Here is a 19585-nt window from a genome sequence, read left to right as displayed (position 1 = left end):
TGATGAGCTAATAGCATTTTTCCTTTGCATACTTTGGCGCTGCCCCACGGCATACTCTGGCAGCCTACGTGTGTCTGAGCGCGCCCGCCCGCCGCAGGCTCGGCTCGGCTCGGGGCGCGGGGGGAGGCGGGCAGGGATGGACGGAGGGAGGCAGGGATGGATGGATGGAGGGAGGGAGGATGGGGAGCCCCCGCCGCCGCGCCGGCCCTCGCCGCCCCCCCCCCCCCCCGCCACCCCGTTCCCCCCTCTTCGGTCGGGGCGGGCGGCGGCGGGCGGGGGGCGGCCGTGCGGGAACTGTCAGGGCCGCACGTTTCCAGCCGCATTACGTGAACAAATGGCGGGGGCGCAGCCAGCCCAGCCAGCGGGGCTTGTGTAACTTTGCGAGCGTGCCAGCAAGTTTAAAGTCCCTGGTCTCTCCTCCTCCTCCTCCTCCTTCCCTCGCTCCAGACACCAGCGCGGGCCGGAGGACGATGAGAGGCTGATTGTTTGCTCCGGCTCCCATTCGCATCCCCTCGCCTATAAATACCGGGGAGAAGAAAAGCCGCTCCCGCCGCCTCCCCCGGGCCGGGTTTCCTTCCCGACGGCCCGACCTGCCCGATGGCACCGCCCGGGTGCCGCCGCGCCTGAGACCCCGCTGCAATCCTAGCCCTTCCAGAGGCGCAGCCCGCATCCCCCTCGGCCTCCCCACACACCGCCACCGCCACCCCCCCCACCCCCCCCGCGCCATCCCGGGCAGGAAAGGCGCCCCTCGCTCTCCGCTCGCCCCCCAACCCGTTTTCGCCCGTTCTCTCCCGCGCCGGCGCTCAGGAAAGAGGAGAAGATGCATTTCGCGCCGCCGGGGCTCCTGCTCGCCCAGCTCCACGCGTGCATCTACTGGAGCTGCCTGTGGCCCGCCGGCTGCCAGCAGCCGCCGCCGCCGCGCCGCGACCCCCCGCCGCCCCCCGCCGCCTGGAGGCAGCGGATCCAGTGGGAGAACAACGGGCAGGTGTACAGCCTGCTCAGCCTCGGCTCCCAGTACCAGCCCCCCCGCCGCAGGCAGGCGGCGGAGGCGGCGGGCAGCCCCATCGTGCTGCTGCGGAACAACGGCACGCTGCCGCGGGGAGCCGCCGCCCGAGCCGCCGCCGCCGCCACCGCCACGGCCGCCCAGCCCCAGCCCGCCGCCGGCAACCGGGGGGGCTCCGGCGCACGGCACTGGTTCCAGGCCGGCTACCAGGCTCCCTCCGGGGGTCGCGCCGCCGCCGGCGGCGGGCAGCGGAGCCAGGGGGCCGCCACCCCCGCCGCCGCCGGGGCGGCCAGGAGCGCTTCCTCGGGGGCGTCGCGACCCAGCGCCCCCACCAGCCCCGACGGCGGCACCGGCACCGACGGCAACCGGAGCAGTACCGGGGCGGGCGGCCTGCCGCCCCTCAGCAGCTTCAGACCAGGGCGGGAAGATGTTATGGTAGGAGACGACCCCTACAACCCCTACAAGTACACGGACGATAACCCCTATTACAACTACTACGACACCTACGAGAGGCCCCGCCAGGGCAGCAGGTACAGACCCGGCTACGGCACCGGCTACTTCCAATACGGTAAGAGCCCTCCTTCTCCATCCCGTCCCGTCCCTTCCCTCCCCTCCCGCCGGCCCCGGCCCCGCCGCCCGTCCCGCTCCCTTCCCGCGCACCACGCTGCCAGCGCGGCGCGTCCCGCGGGATGCGGTGCGGGGGTCGGCGGCCCTGACAGCCCCTCGCTCGGGGCAAAACCTGACCGAGCGGGCGTTTGCACCGCTCCCGGACGGCGGGAAGCCCGGTGGGCGGCAGTCCCCGCGGCTGGGGCCGGGGAGGGGGCTGGTGGCGAGCTGCGGGGGGATGGGGGCACGGCGGGAAGCCCACCGCGGGGGTCCGGGCGTCGTGCTTGGGATGCGGTCTTTGAGAAAAGCCGAAGGGCCTGAGCAAAAAGGGAGAGCGAGCTCAATGGGGAGGGCAGGGGTCCTTCGCAAAGCGACGGCTCCTAAGGATTGGGATGGAAGCCAAGTATTTGCAGACGTGTCCTGGGTTGATCTTGCTGTTATGTGGTTGGTTTGATGAACTGCAGGTCTCCCTGACTTAGTCCCGGATCCCTATTACATCCAGGCGTCCACGTACGTCCAGAGGATGTCCATGTATAACTTGAGATGTGCTGCCGAGGAGAATTGCCTGGCAAGGTAGGCATCACCCCGGCTTTTGCATCTTCGCTGTGGGTTCTTGTGCTCCTGTGCCCACCGCAGAGTACCTGAGGGCACGGTGAAGAGTGGAGAAAAGTGAGGCTGGAGGGCCCGAGGAAACATAGCCCGGTTTGTAACTTTCTTCAGACCCTGTGGCAGATGGTAGGGTTTGCATGTAAGGAAACAATACCACCATATTAGCGAGACAAACTACAGATGCTTTGAAGAACCTACATTTTTGTGAAAAGTTATATTGCACATTTCTATCTTCAGGCTCATTTGAACATATCTGAGTTTTGCAAAATAGAGGCACCTGGAAAACCCACTTGAATCTGGTGATCTTCATGTCCTTCGTCTAATCCAACCAGATCATATTCTACTCCATTAAAAAAAACACCCAGCACAAGCTACTATTAAAATTATAACATGCTAATTGCCTCTGGCTATTAGCCTTGTAATGTCTCTTAAGACTGAAATCTCCATGAAAAGTGTTTCAGCGTCTTTTAACAGGCTGAAATAACAGCTTTGCTATGAAGCTAGGTCCTGTCCAGTTGGCAAAGAGGGATTTTTCCTGTTTTGTTTGGAAAGAAATCAACATGGCTGTTTTTAACCATTTTAACTTGTTTGATACCTTATCATGCAAAACAGATTTATTTATTTACCAACACCATTAATTGATGTCAGACTGTTTCCAGGGTCAATGCTCTTTCTTCGCTTGCTGGAAAGAGTGGCATAAGAACCAGTATTTTTTATGCTAACTTTGCAGTGAAGGCTAATTGAAATGTTCTTGCTGGCTATCAGTTGATTAAAATATTCCAGTACTTAAAAGACTGTAGAAAATGGCTATGTGAAACAGGAAAATGCAGCCTGAGGCATATATTTATTCATTTTTTTGACAACAAAACCAAACATCTGTTGTGTGATCTTACATACACAGTGAGTTATTTTGGTTAACAGCAACTAATGAAATTGTATTTTTAGTACCAGAGTAATTTTACAGCTAAGTGATGGTCTGCTTCAGAGATGGAGGCAGAGAGTCAGTGGCCAAACTCCTGCTTATATTATTAGAAGCGGATTTGAATCTTACCCAGGTCTTGGTCTGACACCAGGCACTTCTGAGCATCACCGTGTGGAATTATTGTCTCCAATGCATGAGCTTTAATGGGGCTGAAAAGATCTTTGCTAACAGTTACTTCTGAGACAATATAAAGTGGTTTTTAAAGTGTTTCTTGCATATACTTATGATTCTCTTTTGCATTATTACAGTTCAGCTTATCGAGCAGATGTTAGAGACTATGACAATCGGGTGCTCCTGAGATTCCCCCAAAGAGTGAAAAATCAAGGCACGTCAGATTTTCTGCCCAGCAGACCCCGTTATTCATGGGAGTGGCACAGCTGTCACCAGTGAGTGAAGTGCTCAGTATGGTACCTTCTAATTATCTTTTTCACTAAGAAATTGTCACTGATATGGTGACATTTTCTAAAACTCCAGTGAAGCGGGAGGAAGTCATGGGGAAACTTTAGCTTTTTAGTGTCTGATTAATTTATGGTAGTGGTAATTACTCTTTGTATAGCCACATGAAACCAAAATGGATATGAAACTTATCTAAAGTATAGAAGTATAAATTCATTATAAATACAAGTCTTGAGTCAGTTTTGACAGTGGCACCTTTTCCCTTTAAGTGTATTTCACACAGGTTATAGTCCAGTTACATTTAAGTGGAACGAGTAAATAAAAGTCCCAATCATGTTATAATAGCTGTGGAAACCCAAAAATGTAAATTTACTATAATGTTCCCTATAAGATATCATTGTAAGCATTGACCCATACTAGACCTGCATTTCATGGGTTAGTTCTTGACACAGAGTGGTCTGGTCGATATGGTAAAGAGAAGATACTGAGCTAACTTATCCCATTATCAACATCCTTATATCATGATGCTTTCAAATAGCAGTGGTGCCCTAGAAATAGCAGAATTGCTGGACACGTGGCAATGTAAATGTAGTAGGACATTTTCAACATTTTGGGAGCAGGTAGCGCTGCAAACTTGTACCTGTTCAGAAAATTCAGATGCAGCCATTGGCAGGTTTGTTCCAACATTTGCTGTTTCATAGCAGGGCCAATTGTAAAATACTAGAAAGCTTACCTTACTTCCACCTTACTTAAAATACAGTACTGCTGTTATGGGTACACAAGTGGTAACTTAATATTATGCTATTAAAAAAATAGCATGTAACGTGGGCTTGAGCTAAAGGCCCCTGGAGTCCATGGAATATTTCTCTCTAGCTTCAGAGGCTTTATGCTTTGCATGAAAAATCAGTATCATTAGAAGAAATTCTTAAAAAAAAAGACTGTTATTACTAGTTTATAAATCTTGTAAAGATCAAAGAGCTAAAACTAAATCAAACCAAACAAAAAAAAGCCTCCATAAATGCTTTAGTTAACTGCCACCCCTAAAAAACCCACCACCAACAACAAAAAAAAAACCAACCCTGATGCTTACAAAGTTGCTAAATGGATGAAATGGATAGAGAGCAATTGAAATCTTCCATTTGTAGAAAAGCAGTTCCTTACTCTGCCACGCTATCACTGTCCAGATGCAAAGTGTCTCTGATGTTGATTCAGTTCTTGGACAGAAAATACATTGCCTACAAAAAAAAATGCATTTTTTGTGATCATTTCCATGACAGTGAAACAAGCTCATTTGGAAATGAACTATAACTGCCAATTAGTTTGGCTAGCCATCAGACTTCAGTGTTAGTCATCATCATCTGTGGACCGGTTTTAGCATTCCTGACTGTGCAAGACTCACAATGCGCGCTTGTGAAACTTGTGTGCTCCCCTTCGTTTCAACAATACGTTTGGATTCTGTTTAATTTTCTCTTTTTCATATACCTCTTGAGCTGAAAGCATTTGTAAATAACATCAGCCAAATGCTGCACAGACAAAGTGCAGGTAGATAGTACAAGTTTAGTTTTCCACATGTTTAGAAAAACTGAAACTACAAGAATAATGTGTGTTCAAGTCCACAGTAAGAGCAAGAACTCACTTTGTGTGAGAGCAAGAAAAATGCTGTGCCCAGATCAAAAGCATACACACCTCTGAAATGGAGACTACATTAAGTATAGACTACGAATTATTGTCAGTGGACAAGATCTGCATTGCCAATACACAGAAGCTGATTTCTTTATGCAGATTTTGTTGTCTCTAATGTTATGAATGTGTACGTTTATTGAGGGCCATGGAAATGTGAAAGCAAATTGTTGGGTTTTTGCCATCAAGTAGCAAGCTTCCCTGGAATTTATAGCATGTGAGGTAAGCATTCCTAGTGAAACTCTGGCTAAAGGCAGTTATAAGATGTACAATTCAAATATGAACTACTTAATACTTACTATTGTTAATGGAAAAGAGCTGAAACGGGAAATTTTGGAAAAGCAGTGCTGCTATGGAGTCTTTCTCATAACAAATTAAAATCTATTATTTATTTATTTATAGAAGATGGCATTTTCATAGTCATCGAAGATGAGAATAATGAAAATAAAACTTAATTGAATGGCCAGTAACAGCAAAGTATACTAACACAAAAGTTCTGCATAATAAATAAAATTTGGCCGTATCTAACAGAAGGTAGTTCAAATAGGATTTTGTTAAAATGTTACTGACAAGTTGTGATCCATCCTTAATAATCTGTCTATGGTTTAACAGACATTATCACAGCATGGATGAATTCAGCCACTATGACTTGTTGGATGCAAGCTCACACAGAAAAGTTGCTGAAGGACACAAAGCAAGTTTCTGTCTTGAAGATACCTCCTGTGATTATGGATATTATAGACGGTATGCATGTACAGCGCATACGCAGGTAAGAGTTGGTTCAGAGACAACCAAGTTTCTTTCCTCCTTCTAATTTATCTTTGGATATTTTTTCCTACCAATCATCTGATGCCCTAAATTATCTGATGCCCTAACTAGCTCTGAAATTCTCCATCACAGAGGCCAGGAGAGCAACTTGGAGACTTGCCATTTGCCCAGGTGCTGCTAAATGTGGGCATCTCATTAAAACGCAGGGACACTCATTAGCCTAGCATCATTGTTAAACACAACACAAGTTCTTGTGCTTACAAGACTGGTCAAGCGAGCTAAAGGGAACTCAAGACAGAGTCAGTAAAGAAGTGGTTTCCAGTGTTCATCCCCCACGAACTGCTCGGTGATGGCCCTTGGCTAGTCCCAGTGTTCATAGCGAGTATTTTCTCCCTCGCAGAGCCCGAGGCTGCAAGGTGCTGAATTCCCGTAATACCTATAGCTACTGGCTGGCAGCCCGACACAGAAAACTTACAGCATACTTGTATGCGTGTATAGAAGGCTGTTCAAGAGGCTGGCAGCTGTGTGGGCATTATGATAGGTCATATACAAATGTAAAGCAAGGTGTTAGGGCTTATTAAAGGAGTATATAAAAAATAGAATGTACCATTATGATATTATACAAATCCAAGATAAAATTCCTACCTTGAATATTGCATGGTCACCACCTCTCAAAATCGCTACAGAAAAGCTTAAAAAAACAAGCCAACCAACCCCAGGAGAATAATACGATCAGCAGTGTAGTACAGCTACCACAGTAAGACATTTCGTAGACTATTCCATTTGGAAAACCAGAAGTAATGCCAAATCTTGAGTGCTCCTGGATGGAAAGAGGAAATTGTTGATATCCGTGGTTTCTCACAGTCCAAGAATTTAAGACTATCCAAAAGAACTGTCAGGCAACAGCTTTAAAACAGAGAGGAGCAGTCTTTTGACCCATGAATAAAGTGTTAAATTCCTTGCCATAGGATGTTGCAGAGATGAAAAATAACTACATGGGTTCAAAAAAAAATTTAGACAAAGTAATGGAGGTTATTAAACACAAAAATCAGATGGTACCCCATGTCTTAAATACAGTTAAATGCCTGGTGGAATGAATCTGCTTGGGTAAAGGACATTACACATCTCATTTCTTCTGTTATTTTCTCCTCAAGCATCTGCTGCTCACCACTGTCGGAGACACTACACTGAGTTTGATGGATCTGTGGTTTAACTCACTGTGGCCATACTTATACATAAACTTGTATCCCTTATTCTGCAGTTTTTAATCTAAGAGGTAGTTATTTTATCACAGAGAAATGACAGCTATGCTTCACTGGCTGACGTGTCCACATTTGAATTTTAAATATAATGAATGATCTGCAATACATAAAGGCTTTGAAGAGGTTTTATAAATATCTTTCCTCCTTCTGTAGACTATGACATCTAACTAAGCAATGTACATATTTTACAGCTGGAGTATTTGTGTCACTAGAATCCCGGCTGTGTCAGCGTTTCCACTGGAAGCCCATATTTCAGGGGTTTGTAATTGGACTGTAAAACTTTCCTCCAGCCTCAGACTTGGCACATACATGCGGGAGTCTGAGCTGATCACCAGCTAGGTCAAGAGGGAATTCCTGCAGTACTTGGGTTTTGTGCACTCACTCTGTGTGTCGCCACAACAGATCAGCTTTGCCTTGAGCCATCCGTATCGGCCACGGTTAAAGACACCAGATTTGAACCGCTGATACATTCGTACGTGGAGATGCTTACTAATGTTCCTAACAGCAAAGAAGTTTTCAGAAAAGATTCATCTGAAAGAAAGGCTGCATTTTCAGTTCTGTCAGATTCTTGTGTCACTATTTGCCTCAAGAGATGCCACGGAAGAATTTTTCTGTGGAAAAATTCAATGCGAAAATGACCCTGGACTCTGCTATTTGCAGATGGCACTTTGGCAGAGTACACCTGTAGCAAAAAATTGCATCATTCCTAAGGGTAGAGACAGGTCCCAACACGGTGATCAAGTTTGTACTCAAGGACCTCAGAAGCTATTGACACATTTGTTGAGATTTACAGATATTTAGGTCCAGTCTTTTTCCAGTTTTGATTTTATTCTCCCCTTTTGTAAAGAACAGTGAGTAATAGCATCAACAGAACTTACATAAAAGTACTGTAACAAGTGATAATAAAATATAGATAAAATACAGATATTTCACAAATGAACAACTATCAATAATATAGGTGTTTTTTATGCAGTAGTAACACAGTGCTGTTTATAAAAGTGATATGTTAGACTTACGTGTTCTAGTTTAGATACCAAGAAAAAATAAGTCTCATTGCCTGAGGAAATTTTCTTAGTGAAATGTGAAGGTTAAGTGAACTTCAGTCTGAGTGTCCCTAATGTCTAGAATGTTACTATTCCTGGTGCTTTTTTTGACATCCATCTTAACTTTGTTTTTAAGGGACTGAGCCCTGGCTGCTACGACACTTACAATGCTGATATAGATTGCCAGTGGATTGATATTACAGATGTAAAACCTGGAAATTACATTCTGAAGGTAAGGGTATTGGGTGTGGGGAAGTTTGTTTTTTCTTTTGTTGTTTTTTAAAGCAGCAAATGATATGCATACCTCCTTTCGAGTGTAAGTTACCGACTTAAACCTGGAGGTAGGTAACACTGTGCTTTCTCCCCTCAAGGTGAGTGTAAACCCCAGCTATTTGGTGCCTGAATCCGATTACTCCAACAATATAGTACGCTGCGATATACGCTATACAGGCCACCATGCATATGCCTCTGGCTGTACAATTTCACCGTAAGTACATTCCTTTGTCTTTGCACCTGTTTTATATTCATAGTACTAATGTTGACAAACAGGTTTATAAAGCTTAGAGATTTACTTTATATTGAAAAAATAACTCCCACCATTCTTTAGAATGTTGTTTCTTGGGTTTCAGGATCTAGCGTGTTGATTCGAAATTCAGATGGTACTTTTCAAAGGTCATTTTTGGCAGGAATGATGGGAACAGTTGCTTTGCTGTTGGTAACTGCATGGGGTTCAAATCCAGACATCCAGTAATTAGACTATTTCAGTAAGGCTAGCACTGATTTTTAAAAATTATTTAGTCTTGAAAAGCAATCATAAGTGAGAATTTTGCTCTTGCAGTCGTGCCATCAGGATGTACAGCACTTTCAAAATTGCTGCTACTGTCTGGGCTGCCAGATAACTACCTCTGGGTCGTGCCTTCTTTGTGTTTGCACAAAAACCTTTCTGTGCTCATTCAGTACCCATTTATAGCATCCACACAGAACTGTCGAGCGGCTACAGAGTTCTTAAACCATTCTGCAAAATCCCACACATGTATGTTACTTTGCTGCTGCTGCTGACACAGCAGCCATCTTCCCTGAAACAGTTCTTCCAGACACGCTCCATTTACAGTTTAGTTCTTTAAAAGTTTAAACAATGCCACAGTTAGGCCTTTTTTCTTTTTTTTTTTTTTTTCCCCCTCCGAAAAGGCAAATTCATTTAATTAATGTTCTCATGGTCGATCTGCTGTAGCTTAGTATCTGTGAAACACACACACAAAACGCGATCAGCCTTATGTAACACAGAGGTAAGCAGTTCTCAGGATAATGTATTAGCGGCTCGTACGAAATATGTATCAAGGGGTTTCATTTGGATTGCATAAGGATGCGTTAACCTTGTACAGAGGTTCATGTGAGATAAATTCCAGAGCGGTAAATGAAAAGTAAAATAAATGATCAGTATAGTCTCCTGTAACAGTGAAAAAAACATGCAGAATTAACGTGACTATTGCTTAATTGGCCTTTAAAATATACACTCCTTAATTTGTATTAGGAAGGCAGTAGTTAAATGAGGCTAAAATGAGAAACATTTTTTCACGCCAGTGTGGAGATCTGTATTTGTCATCGCACTTTGGTCGTAAAGGCGACAAGTTAAATGGCTTCAGCAGAATCCTCTGTTTGTTCTCACCATGTGGTGGTCAGACCTGCAGGAAACAGAGGAAAAAGAACAGGCATCCTGCAGGTCATGAGCGATTATTTTTGGCGAACCCGTGGCAGTAGCTTTTAAAGCATTTCTCTGTCACAGGAGTGATTAATTGGTACTTCTAGGAACAGTGTTTCTGCTCACATGCACGTGGAAGGGAAATTTATGCTTCACGCTTTTAACTTCTAGTCTCAGCGTACCTCTGTAAATGATATCAAGTAAATACATTCATGCAGCGTGAAGAAACAAGATTTCTGTTATTGTTTGTTGACGGCGTCTTCAAGCTGACAAAAGGGTATTTAGCAGATAACGTATGTGCTTGGTCAACTGCATAACTTTGTTTCTTTTCTTTCAACAGATACTGAGAAAGATGCAAGAAAATGGATGAGATGGTGCCAAATGTTTTGAACTGAAGTATCGTTATATAAACTTCGATAGGATGTAAACACTATAGAAACAAAACTGCAGAACATACATACACCCACACACCTTATGTGATTTTGAAGCACTTTGGCTGCTTCTCAGCCAAATCTGTAACTGGATTTTAAGCATTTAAATTGGCATTACATTTTTTTAGTATTGAAATGTGCGGAACTGGTGATTCATGCACAGATATGTTAAATTTTGGAAATCTAACTCATTCATTAAAAAATAAGCATTTATTAACTCCTGAAAATTTGGAGCTTAGGTGATAACAGACTTCAGTGAGAATATTACTGTGAATGAGTTGAACGTATTTTAAAAGGTAGCAAAAAATATGTAAAATCAATTAAATAAAATGCAAGAGAAAGTACTGATGTCAGCTATCTCAGAAAATACCAGAATGAAAAACAGCTTAAGAATAATGCTACAGTACCATTAAAATAAAACTTGCTAAGACATGTTGATATGAATGAGAAAAGTATGTTCAGTTTTCAAGGAATATTAACATATAGCAGAGAAGTACATATATATATATATATCAGTTATACCCCTGCAAGAAAAGTTATGTTTACATTTTTAATACATTAGAAGTTTTTCCATTTTCTTAAGTGAAAAACAGATGGGGTTTTGAAAGAAACCTTTCATCTGTGGAAATGAATTAAAGACCTTATCCACCTTTCTATGTTCAAGAGATTTTTCAAGGTGGGGCTTTTAAAAGACTTCTGCAAACTTAATGTGGATGAAAATAAATACCTGTCAAGAACAGGGCTCTGGGAGATCACGAAGAGTCCCTGATGTAGTCATCTGTGAGAAACATCCAACTTTAACAGGTTAACCATCAAAATAATACAGGCAATTAACTCAGGTGGCACCACAAACAGAAGTAGGTCAGAATCTCTAACGAAGTGTTTTTATGGTAAAAAAGCCTACTACCTGCTTCCCCCTTAAGTACTGTATTTGACTTTAAAAATGTATATTTCAGTATTAAACAATGAAGTTGAAAATATACTATATAGAGAGGGAGAACAAAAGTCAATGTATTTAACATCCTACTTTAGGCTGTTCAGGAACCAAATACAACATTGTTAAGGGTAAAAGCTTCCAGCCCAAATTAAAGTTTTTGCTGAACTGCTTAACTGGTGCTGGGTACACTACTCCTCCTCCCATCCCCAAATTATTTTGCTTTTGCAGTGCACCCTGCTGTAAGCTACAGTAGCTGTGATTTTGTTTTTAAACTGTGAAATAACATATCACAAGGGGATCTGGCTTGGTTTGGTTTTTTTTCAGAAGATTTCTGATCATGTAAAATGAAGGGATCTACTTTTGAAACAAAGGGACCTAGAAATATTGATTGGTATTGCTGAAGTTTAATCAGCAGTTCAAAACACCTAATGAAGCATGGAAAGCTCAGTATGTTTTTTAAAAAATTGAAAAATGTGCTATTCGGTATAGTTAAAAAATGAAGAATCTGAGGAGTATGGAGAGGTTTTATTATCGCTATTGGGAATACTTCAAGCGGCATTTGGAAGTATGTCACGCAATCGAACCTTATGTATTTAATTTGGAAGTTTTATGAATTATCGTAATATCCTTTAAGGATCAACTTGTTCTTTACTGCTACTGCTACATGTATTTAAACTTATGTCACGATTATAAAGTATTTCCATGTTAATCATAACTTGGTTACAAATTTGCACAACTGGTATGTATACTTAAAAAGAATTTAAGAGCCAGCAACCCAGTGATTACTGCGCAACACTGGGAGTGGGTGCAGAATGAGTACCATTTATACCTGCAGGTCCCTTTTTGTTTGCTGAGAGATCCATTTTAGCAGTCACTCACCAGAATGGGCAACGAACAGAAGCAAAATTTGGAAACTAGATGTATTAGAAAGCCATTTATTACATATGTCTGCAAAAATGAGGGTCTGTTTAAAGTCTAGGCTTCTGAAATCTCAGCCCAAACAGTTTTTAAGATTAAGAGGTGTTAAGGGATGCAAGTGCATTCACCATTCTAAAGACTTAGGTCAAAATTGGGGTGAAAGTCCTGATAGCAGCTTGGACGATGGACACAAAAGCTACTGTAATGGAAGCTAGGCTGTGGGCACGGGCTGCTTCCTGGAAAGAGGTTGTGTGCTCGTACCTCATTGTGCCTGATGCTGAATGTGGGACAAGAGAGCACTAACTGGAGACAGAGCAGCCACCGAAACTGAGTTTATCCTTCGGCTTACGAGCCAGTAACCTGCTTACATGTCTATACCCAAACTAGTTGCAGAACTCCACTGAAGTCAGCAAGGAGCTAGAGGACCTTGAGCATCTGTGTAGGTGGAGCAAGTTGTCGTACTGGACGTAGTCCTTTCAGTAGGAATGGCCTGGTTTGGAAAGGTGTTGAACGCCATGACTTTGAATATTGGGGATATTGTAGCTACAAAAATGTAGCTTTTTTTTCCGTAGCAAAATATTGTATTTGTTTTGAAATGTGTGTTAAGAAACATGACAGTGATGTACAATAGCACAAAAATTGCCTAAGATAACATGAACAGTCTATTTAGAAAAAACAAAGGATTTTAGGATTAAAAAAAATGAAGGAATGTGACTTTAACTTCCCCTGTTTAACTATAGTAAACCACAACATAGTAGAAGAGTTTATTATATAGCATGTGTAGAAGTAGTTCTAAATAGGGGAGTGCCAACCAATATTTTCAGTATCTTGGCTCTGCAGTTTTGACCCAGGCACCTTAACTCACTTTTTTCATAATGGATTATATTTGTGGGATTACATGCATTTTTGTTGAAAAACATCTATAAAAACTGTTTTGGTAAAAGCTTATTTTATACAGCAAATTATATTTTGGAATCCTTTTTACCAGACATAGGGCTTATTCCCATCAACTTTGAAAGGCATGTTGCCATTGGTCTGTGGGAGCAAAATCAGATTTAGAGAATTCTAGTACAAATTTGCTGTTTTACAGTCTCAAATTTCCTTGAAAAGCAAAATCGTAAAAATGTGTGTGAAGCAGTTATGTCCCACATTTCAGATCTTTAGATAAAAATTGCACATAAGGAACATATTGTACGTCAGGCTCATTACAGGAGGGGTTTGTTATATATTTTTTTTAATCCTGAAATACATTTGATATTTGCATATTTCTAGACAAAAGTGTAACGAAAATGACAGATTGGTCACCGATGGAACCAACATATTGTGTAGATGATGTTTTTATGTTAGTAAAAGTCTACTCATTTTCTCTCTGCTCCAAAGTTTACTATGCAGTGTCGAATGAGTGCAAACACCAAATATACAATGCGTTGTTTGCAGTGTACTCATTCAAAACCAGCAGGGTGATGTCATAAATGAGACATTGAAAGGTGGTTTATCCTGTGTCTCACGTTTATGCCGATAAGGCATTTTCATTTTCTCCAAATCCTAAAAGGTGCTGAAAGATTTTAACTTGAATTAAAACCAAAGAGTATGTTATTGGGAGGTTTTTATTATGCAACTAAATGCTACAGATACAGTGAAATGCCACTTGTTTTTTGCAACTTTTTTTGAAGGTTTTTCATTATTTCCTTCACTTTTCTTCCAAGAGTCTTAATTTCAGTAACTTTGCATCTTTATCTGAAGAGCTCTAATTTATAATATTCAGGCACTAGCTTTGTATTCTTCATTGCACTTTCATATTCTTGTGTTACATGCCCGTATTATGGTTGCAAGTTTATGTGAAAATGACTTGAATAAAATGTTTCAAGCGTTCTACTTGTCGAAGTATTAATGCATAGGCCAGATCCATCTCCCAATGAGAAAACTTCAATTAAAGTTGTTATATCTATATAAAAACACAGAAGATTCTGTCACACTGACATGGTCTCAGAAAAAAGTTGCGCCAGGGGAGGTTTAGACTGGATATTAGGAAAAATTTTTACACTGGAAGGCTTCTCAGGCACTGGAACAGGCTGCCCAGGGAAGTGGTTGAGTCACCGTCCCTGGAGGTATTTAAAAGACGGGTAGACATAGTGCTTATAGTTTAGATTAGTGACGGTCTTTGTCGGAGTTAGGTCGATGGTTGGATTACATGATCTGAAAGGTCCCTTCCAACCTCAGCGATTCTATGATTCTAAGAAAAAAAAAGGTGCAAGGCATGATAAATTACCTCTCACAGTACACAAAGGCTTAACATGAAGTTGTAACAGGATGAGGTATGGTTCAGCTGGATAAAAAAAAGATTTCCTTACCATATCAGCCATCTCTGTAGGAACAGGAACTTAGAAACCACTTTCAGAATTTCTGCTGCAAAAACTTTACTTTGATGGAAAGATCATCTGAACAGTCCGTGGTAGAAAGTTTACGTACTCTGGAAAATTGACTAACCCATTTAATGCTCAGTTACTCCAAAAACACTTTATCCTTTGTTATTTACATTCTCTGAGTACAAACCAATGTCCCGATGCATCTATATGCTAAACTGATGAAATAGGCTGAATTGTGAACCATCTCTTGTTCCTTCATTGGGGAATTAATACAGAAAAGCATGGTTAAAAACTTTGGAATGTTCACTCTAACAAGAGTTTGTCAAACACTTAAGTATCAACTAATGGCACTCTTGGCTTTGAGTAAATGGAGACAAAACCGATGTAGTATCTTTTAAAATTCATAAAATAAATGTAGAATTATTTCAAATATAAACAATGTTGTGATGTTTCTATACTTTAACAAAATTATTCCTATACCACTACATATTACAGCTAAGAGCTTCAAACTGAGAATTCCTGCAAGTGCTGTCCCTAGAGTGCAGAACGTGGTGTGGATCAGAATCCACGCAAATACAAAACTGTAGTCAAAAATGCATACAATTATTGCAGAAAGTCTATTCAAATTTATTGAAAATAAAGCATCTCCTAGCTTCCAAATACCTTCTACCTGCTATTCTGCTATCTCATTTTCATATTAGATCACCTGCCTAGAATCTTAAAATGATCTATCACCAGTCTACGATTAGAAAGAAGCCCAATACTTTGGGTTAAGAAAGTATTGCTGTAACTGAATTCTCATTCAAGCCCTGTTCCTCCTGACTTAATCAGTCCATAAAAACTGATGAAATATTTATGCCTGTTTGGAAATCTTCAAACTGGTGCTATCAATAGTACACCCGTCTTTTTTTTTTTTTTCTTAAATCGTATTTATTTAAACTAACATTGACTCTGAAAAGATACTGAAAAATCTGAGATTGTTTTGTCAGTAAGTCTGAAGCGAAAAAATTGTGCAGCTGAAGCATTCTAGTAGTATCTGATGGTATGTACCGCAACTGAGAACATTTCTTCTATGGCATGTTACTGAACTGGGAAGCACGGTTCTCAAGGTTTTTTGTATCTAATCATCACAGAATAATATAACTTTCCGTACCACTATAAAAATAAATTGGTAGTACTTTGTGAGAGGTGTCTGTCTAAACAGCATTACGGATACAAGTTATGTTAAAGTCATGTATATATTGAAAATGTTATGTTGTTATAGTGAGGAGAAAATGTTCTGAACTTTATCAACAACCTCCAGGCAAGTTCAGTTGGTTTATCAGTTCCCAAAAAGCTGCCCAGTTCCACACAAAAAATATTATCAAGTCTCAACCATCACTACTCATTTGTATAGCGCATTAAGGCTGTGACCCAGGTGAGTCACTAAGCACCAGCTAAAAGTAGTAGTGACCCACTGAAATATGAAGCAATGCCAGTAATCTAATCTCTCTTCTCTCATTCACATTCAGTGTATGTTATCTTTTTTCTTTTCTTTAAAGTAAGAGCTCAGAAGTGTTTTTGAAGACAAAAAAGAGATGTTTTGATAAGTCAGGCTTCCTTCAGGAAGAATTCTATGGCCACAAATTACAGCTGTAAGAATGGAGTAAGAAACTTGCTAAAATGCCAAGATAAACCAATGCTCTTAGATTTCAAAGCACATGCAGAAAAACACTTTAGAACATAAGCTCCTGAAAGAGTCTGGTTTGGTTTTTTTTTCAAACTATTTGCAGTCTTTAACTTTTTGGACTTTACTGTGAATCAACTCTTAAAATAGGATGCACATCTGATAAAAGGAAGATAAGCTATCTATGAAAAACTGTCTTATAGCTGATGACATCTACTTAAATTTTTCTTGCCTTTTATTGGAACCAGAGAATTCACATACCAAATATATTTTTGGTGTAGCATTTGGCTAGTTATTCATTTATTTAAAGCGTTAAGGATTAGCATTTGCATCTGGAAAACTCAAAGAGCTTGTACATAACAGGTAAATGCATGGCTTTTTCTACAAAATATGATCGATCCCTACAAAACCATAGTAAACCTCTTTCCATGTTTTATTTTGATGCTTCTGTCCTTAAATGTTGTTCCATATGGTACACTGAAAATAACAACAAAAAAACACGAAAGGAAGATAGAAGGTTATTTGAATTTCTAATTCCTCTGAGTGGCAATGCCATTCAGGAAGACACTACTACATACAATTACATTTGTTTAGGATGCAGAAAAGAAAGCCTAACTGAGCGGGGCAAAGACATGCCTAGATAGTAACACAACATGGAACAACTGGAACGTTTAGCCTTCAAGAATTTAACTCAGCATGGGAGAATAGGCAGAAATTGCTGGGCTACAAATAACAAGATACAAAGTCAGCAGAAGACAGAGGTGGCCATACCAGCGACAGAGTTACACTACATTAAAAAACCTAACCTGTTCCTGCCATTTGACTCTAATGTCATCCCAAGTGGAATACAGGGAGGCATTAAACAATGACTGTGTGGAATACAGTGAGGTATTAAACAATGACTACAGATTTTAGACACCTCCAATAACTTCCTGTGGAACTGCTGATGGTTAGGGAGTCATTGTGTGACTCTGTCCTAAGCACACAAACTCACAAGGAGTTGATGAGGTAGGAAAAGACCTCTGGGTATCATTCAGTTCAAATCCACTGTCCAAGGACTGTGTCCAGTCAGGTTCTGAGTATCTCCAAGGACAGAAACTCCACAATCTCCCTGAGCACCTGAGCCAGTGCTCCATCTCCCTCACAGTGAAAAAAGGTTTTTCTTGTTTAAGCAGAAGTTCTTGTATTTCAATTTGTGCCCATTGCCTCTTGTCCTGCCACTTGATAGCACTGGCAATCTTCTTTACACTGCCCTCTCCACACCTCCCCCATATTTATACACATTGACAGGATCCCTGGAGCCTTCCCTTCTCCTGAACAGTCCCAGCTCTCTCAGTTTCTACTCATATGTCATATACTTCAACCCCTTAATCATCTCGGTCACCCTTTGCTAGATTCATTTTGTCTGTCCTTGTCCCTCGTGTACTGGGGAGTACAGAACTGGACCCAGCATTCAGATGTGGCCTCACCAGTGCCGAGTACCACGCAAGGATCACCTCCCTCTGGCTGGCAACACTCTTCTAATGCAGCCCAGGAGGCTGCTGGCCTTCTTTGCTGAGACATACAAAAAGACTGTTTTTCGTAAGAGTGTAATACATAGGAAGGGATCCCCTTAGAGGGATTACAGATTCCACAAGTTTACATGGATTTAAGAGCAGACGAATCTGCAGAAAAGAAATCCAATGAGGATTATTAAACACAATAAGCTACAATATCATAAGCTGTCCCTGACCTATAAAACTGGAAGCTCAATGAAGCTGAGTTGGAAGTTGGATGATGTATCACTGCGTGCTTCCTCTATCCCTATGCTTAAAGAATCCCTTTTTTGACTATTGTTGAAGGTATTAGGCTAGATGGAATTTGGTCTCTGGTGGGGCTATTCTTAGGCATTACAAAATGATACATGAATTGTACAGTGTATTCTCTTACACCCACTGCAGTCATTTACCAAGTTCTGAATTAATTTGATTATGAAAGATACAAGATTATGAAATGTAACTATATTTAAATAACACTGTTAAAGATTAATTAAAAGTTCAGAACTTGTTTCAATTAAAGCAGTAGAAAAGTCCCCTGAAGAAAAATACAATGAAGGTTTTACCTCATATCCCAACCAAATGAACTCCCAAACTCAGAATTGCACTTAAAAGTCAGATGTTTCTTAGTGTACAAAGAGCTTTTTCAGTTTTTCAGCTTTCTTTCAGAAAGTGCAAGACAGGCATGTTGGAGCACCCAGATACACCCACCAGGACAACAGTATTAAAGACTCTCAGTTCTTCAAATCGGCTGTATAATCAAAGGACAGAGATCATAATTTAACAGGCCAATATTTTATTGCTCTCCAGAAGTTTTCATATTGTGCATACTACTGATCAGCTTTTTCAGCTACATGATACATTTGTGAATTTGTGAAGTCTGTTCAAGTTTAAGAATCTCTTAATTTTTCTCAGTTGAGATGTATCTGAAAATATAGTCCTAGGATTATCACCTCAATATTTTGTATATCCCCCTCTCTTTTGACAACCAAGTCCTCATACAGTTTGAAGCACATTTTTACACCAAGAAAATCTGTACTATTCCTATAGTGCACAACTGATGTTCCTAAAAAACATTCATGCACATTAGGGTGTATTTCATAAATGGCGGCACTATGTAATGAAACATATGAACCAACACCATATGACCATCCACTAATCAACAGACAGCACACTGAATAAACGAAGCAATCTGCATTATTAACAGATGGTTAAGTTCTAGCAGTTGCTATTTTATATGTTGCAAAGGATAAGGACAGTACAACAAAAATGTTCAAACAGCAGTTGTTACTTCCTAAGAAAATACCACAGGATGCAAATCTGCAAGATACTTTTTTTTAAAAATCTGAATTTACATATAGTCTAGTCATCAAATTTAATCTTTTTTCCTTGGAATGCTGTAATTTGAGACATTTGCTCCCGGCGTCTCTTGCTTGCTTCCCATGACGGATGAAGAGGCTGCTCCAAACGTGCTTTCTTATTGTCACATTTAATATCTGCAGCTTTTGCAAATGGTTGCTTCTTGAGCTGTTGTTCCTTTTTAAGAAGAGCTGTGCAAGAGGTACAAAATAAAACATTAACTACATTGTGAACCTTCATAAAAATATGCTAAAGCTACATTGGGACTGCAGATATTTTCAAGAATTTCTTAATAAGCCATGGAGAATACATTCATCTGAATGTT

General features: G+C 41.1%; 2 protein-coding genes across 3 annotated transcripts in view; one reads left to right on the top strand and one right to left on the bottom strand.

Moving 5' to 3' along the window:
* The first annotated feature begins 292 nt into the window (after positions 1–292).
* Positions 293–14206, top strand: LOX (lysyl oxidase). Of its 2 annotated transcripts, XM_063319949.1 has the most exons (7): positions 295–1571; positions 2074–2182; positions 3449–3586; positions 5889–6045; positions 8486–8581; positions 8721–8836; positions 10389–14206. In XM_063319949.1, the coding sequence occupies exons 1-7, from the start codon at positions 821–823 to the stop codon at positions 10393–10395; spliced, it is 1374 nt and encodes a 457-aa protein (XP_063176019.1). In that variant the 5' UTR covers positions 295–820; the 3' UTR covers positions 10396–14206. The 2 variants fall into 2 exon arrangements, with proteins under 2 accessions (XP_063176021.1, XP_063176019.1); XM_063319951.1 differs by lacking the exon at positions 10389–14206 and having other exon boundaries at positions 293–1571; positions 8721–8840.
* A 1032-nt stretch (positions 14207–15238) lies between these two features.
* SRFBP1 (serum response factor binding protein 1) overlaps positions 15239–19585 on the bottom strand; it is an 85238-nt gene continuing 80891 nt past the window's right edge. Inside the window, exon 8 of the mRNA XM_063319952.1 lies at positions 15239–19451. Within this exon, the coding sequence (XP_063176022.1) occupies positions 19264–19451 (188 nt within the window). The 3' untranslated portion in view covers positions 15239–19263. The remainder of the gene's footprint in view (positions 19452–19585) is intronic.

The sequence above is a fragment of the Chroicocephalus ridibundus genome, chromosome Z, assembly GCF_963924245.1.
Source record: "Chroicocephalus ridibundus chromosome Z, bChrRid1.1, whole genome shotgun sequence".
Lineage (NCBI taxonomy): Eukaryota > Metazoa > Chordata > Aves > Charadriiformes > Laridae > Chroicocephalus > Chroicocephalus ridibundus.
Note: the sequence above shows the minus strand (reverse complement) of the source record. Positions and strands in the feature narration are given on the sequence as shown.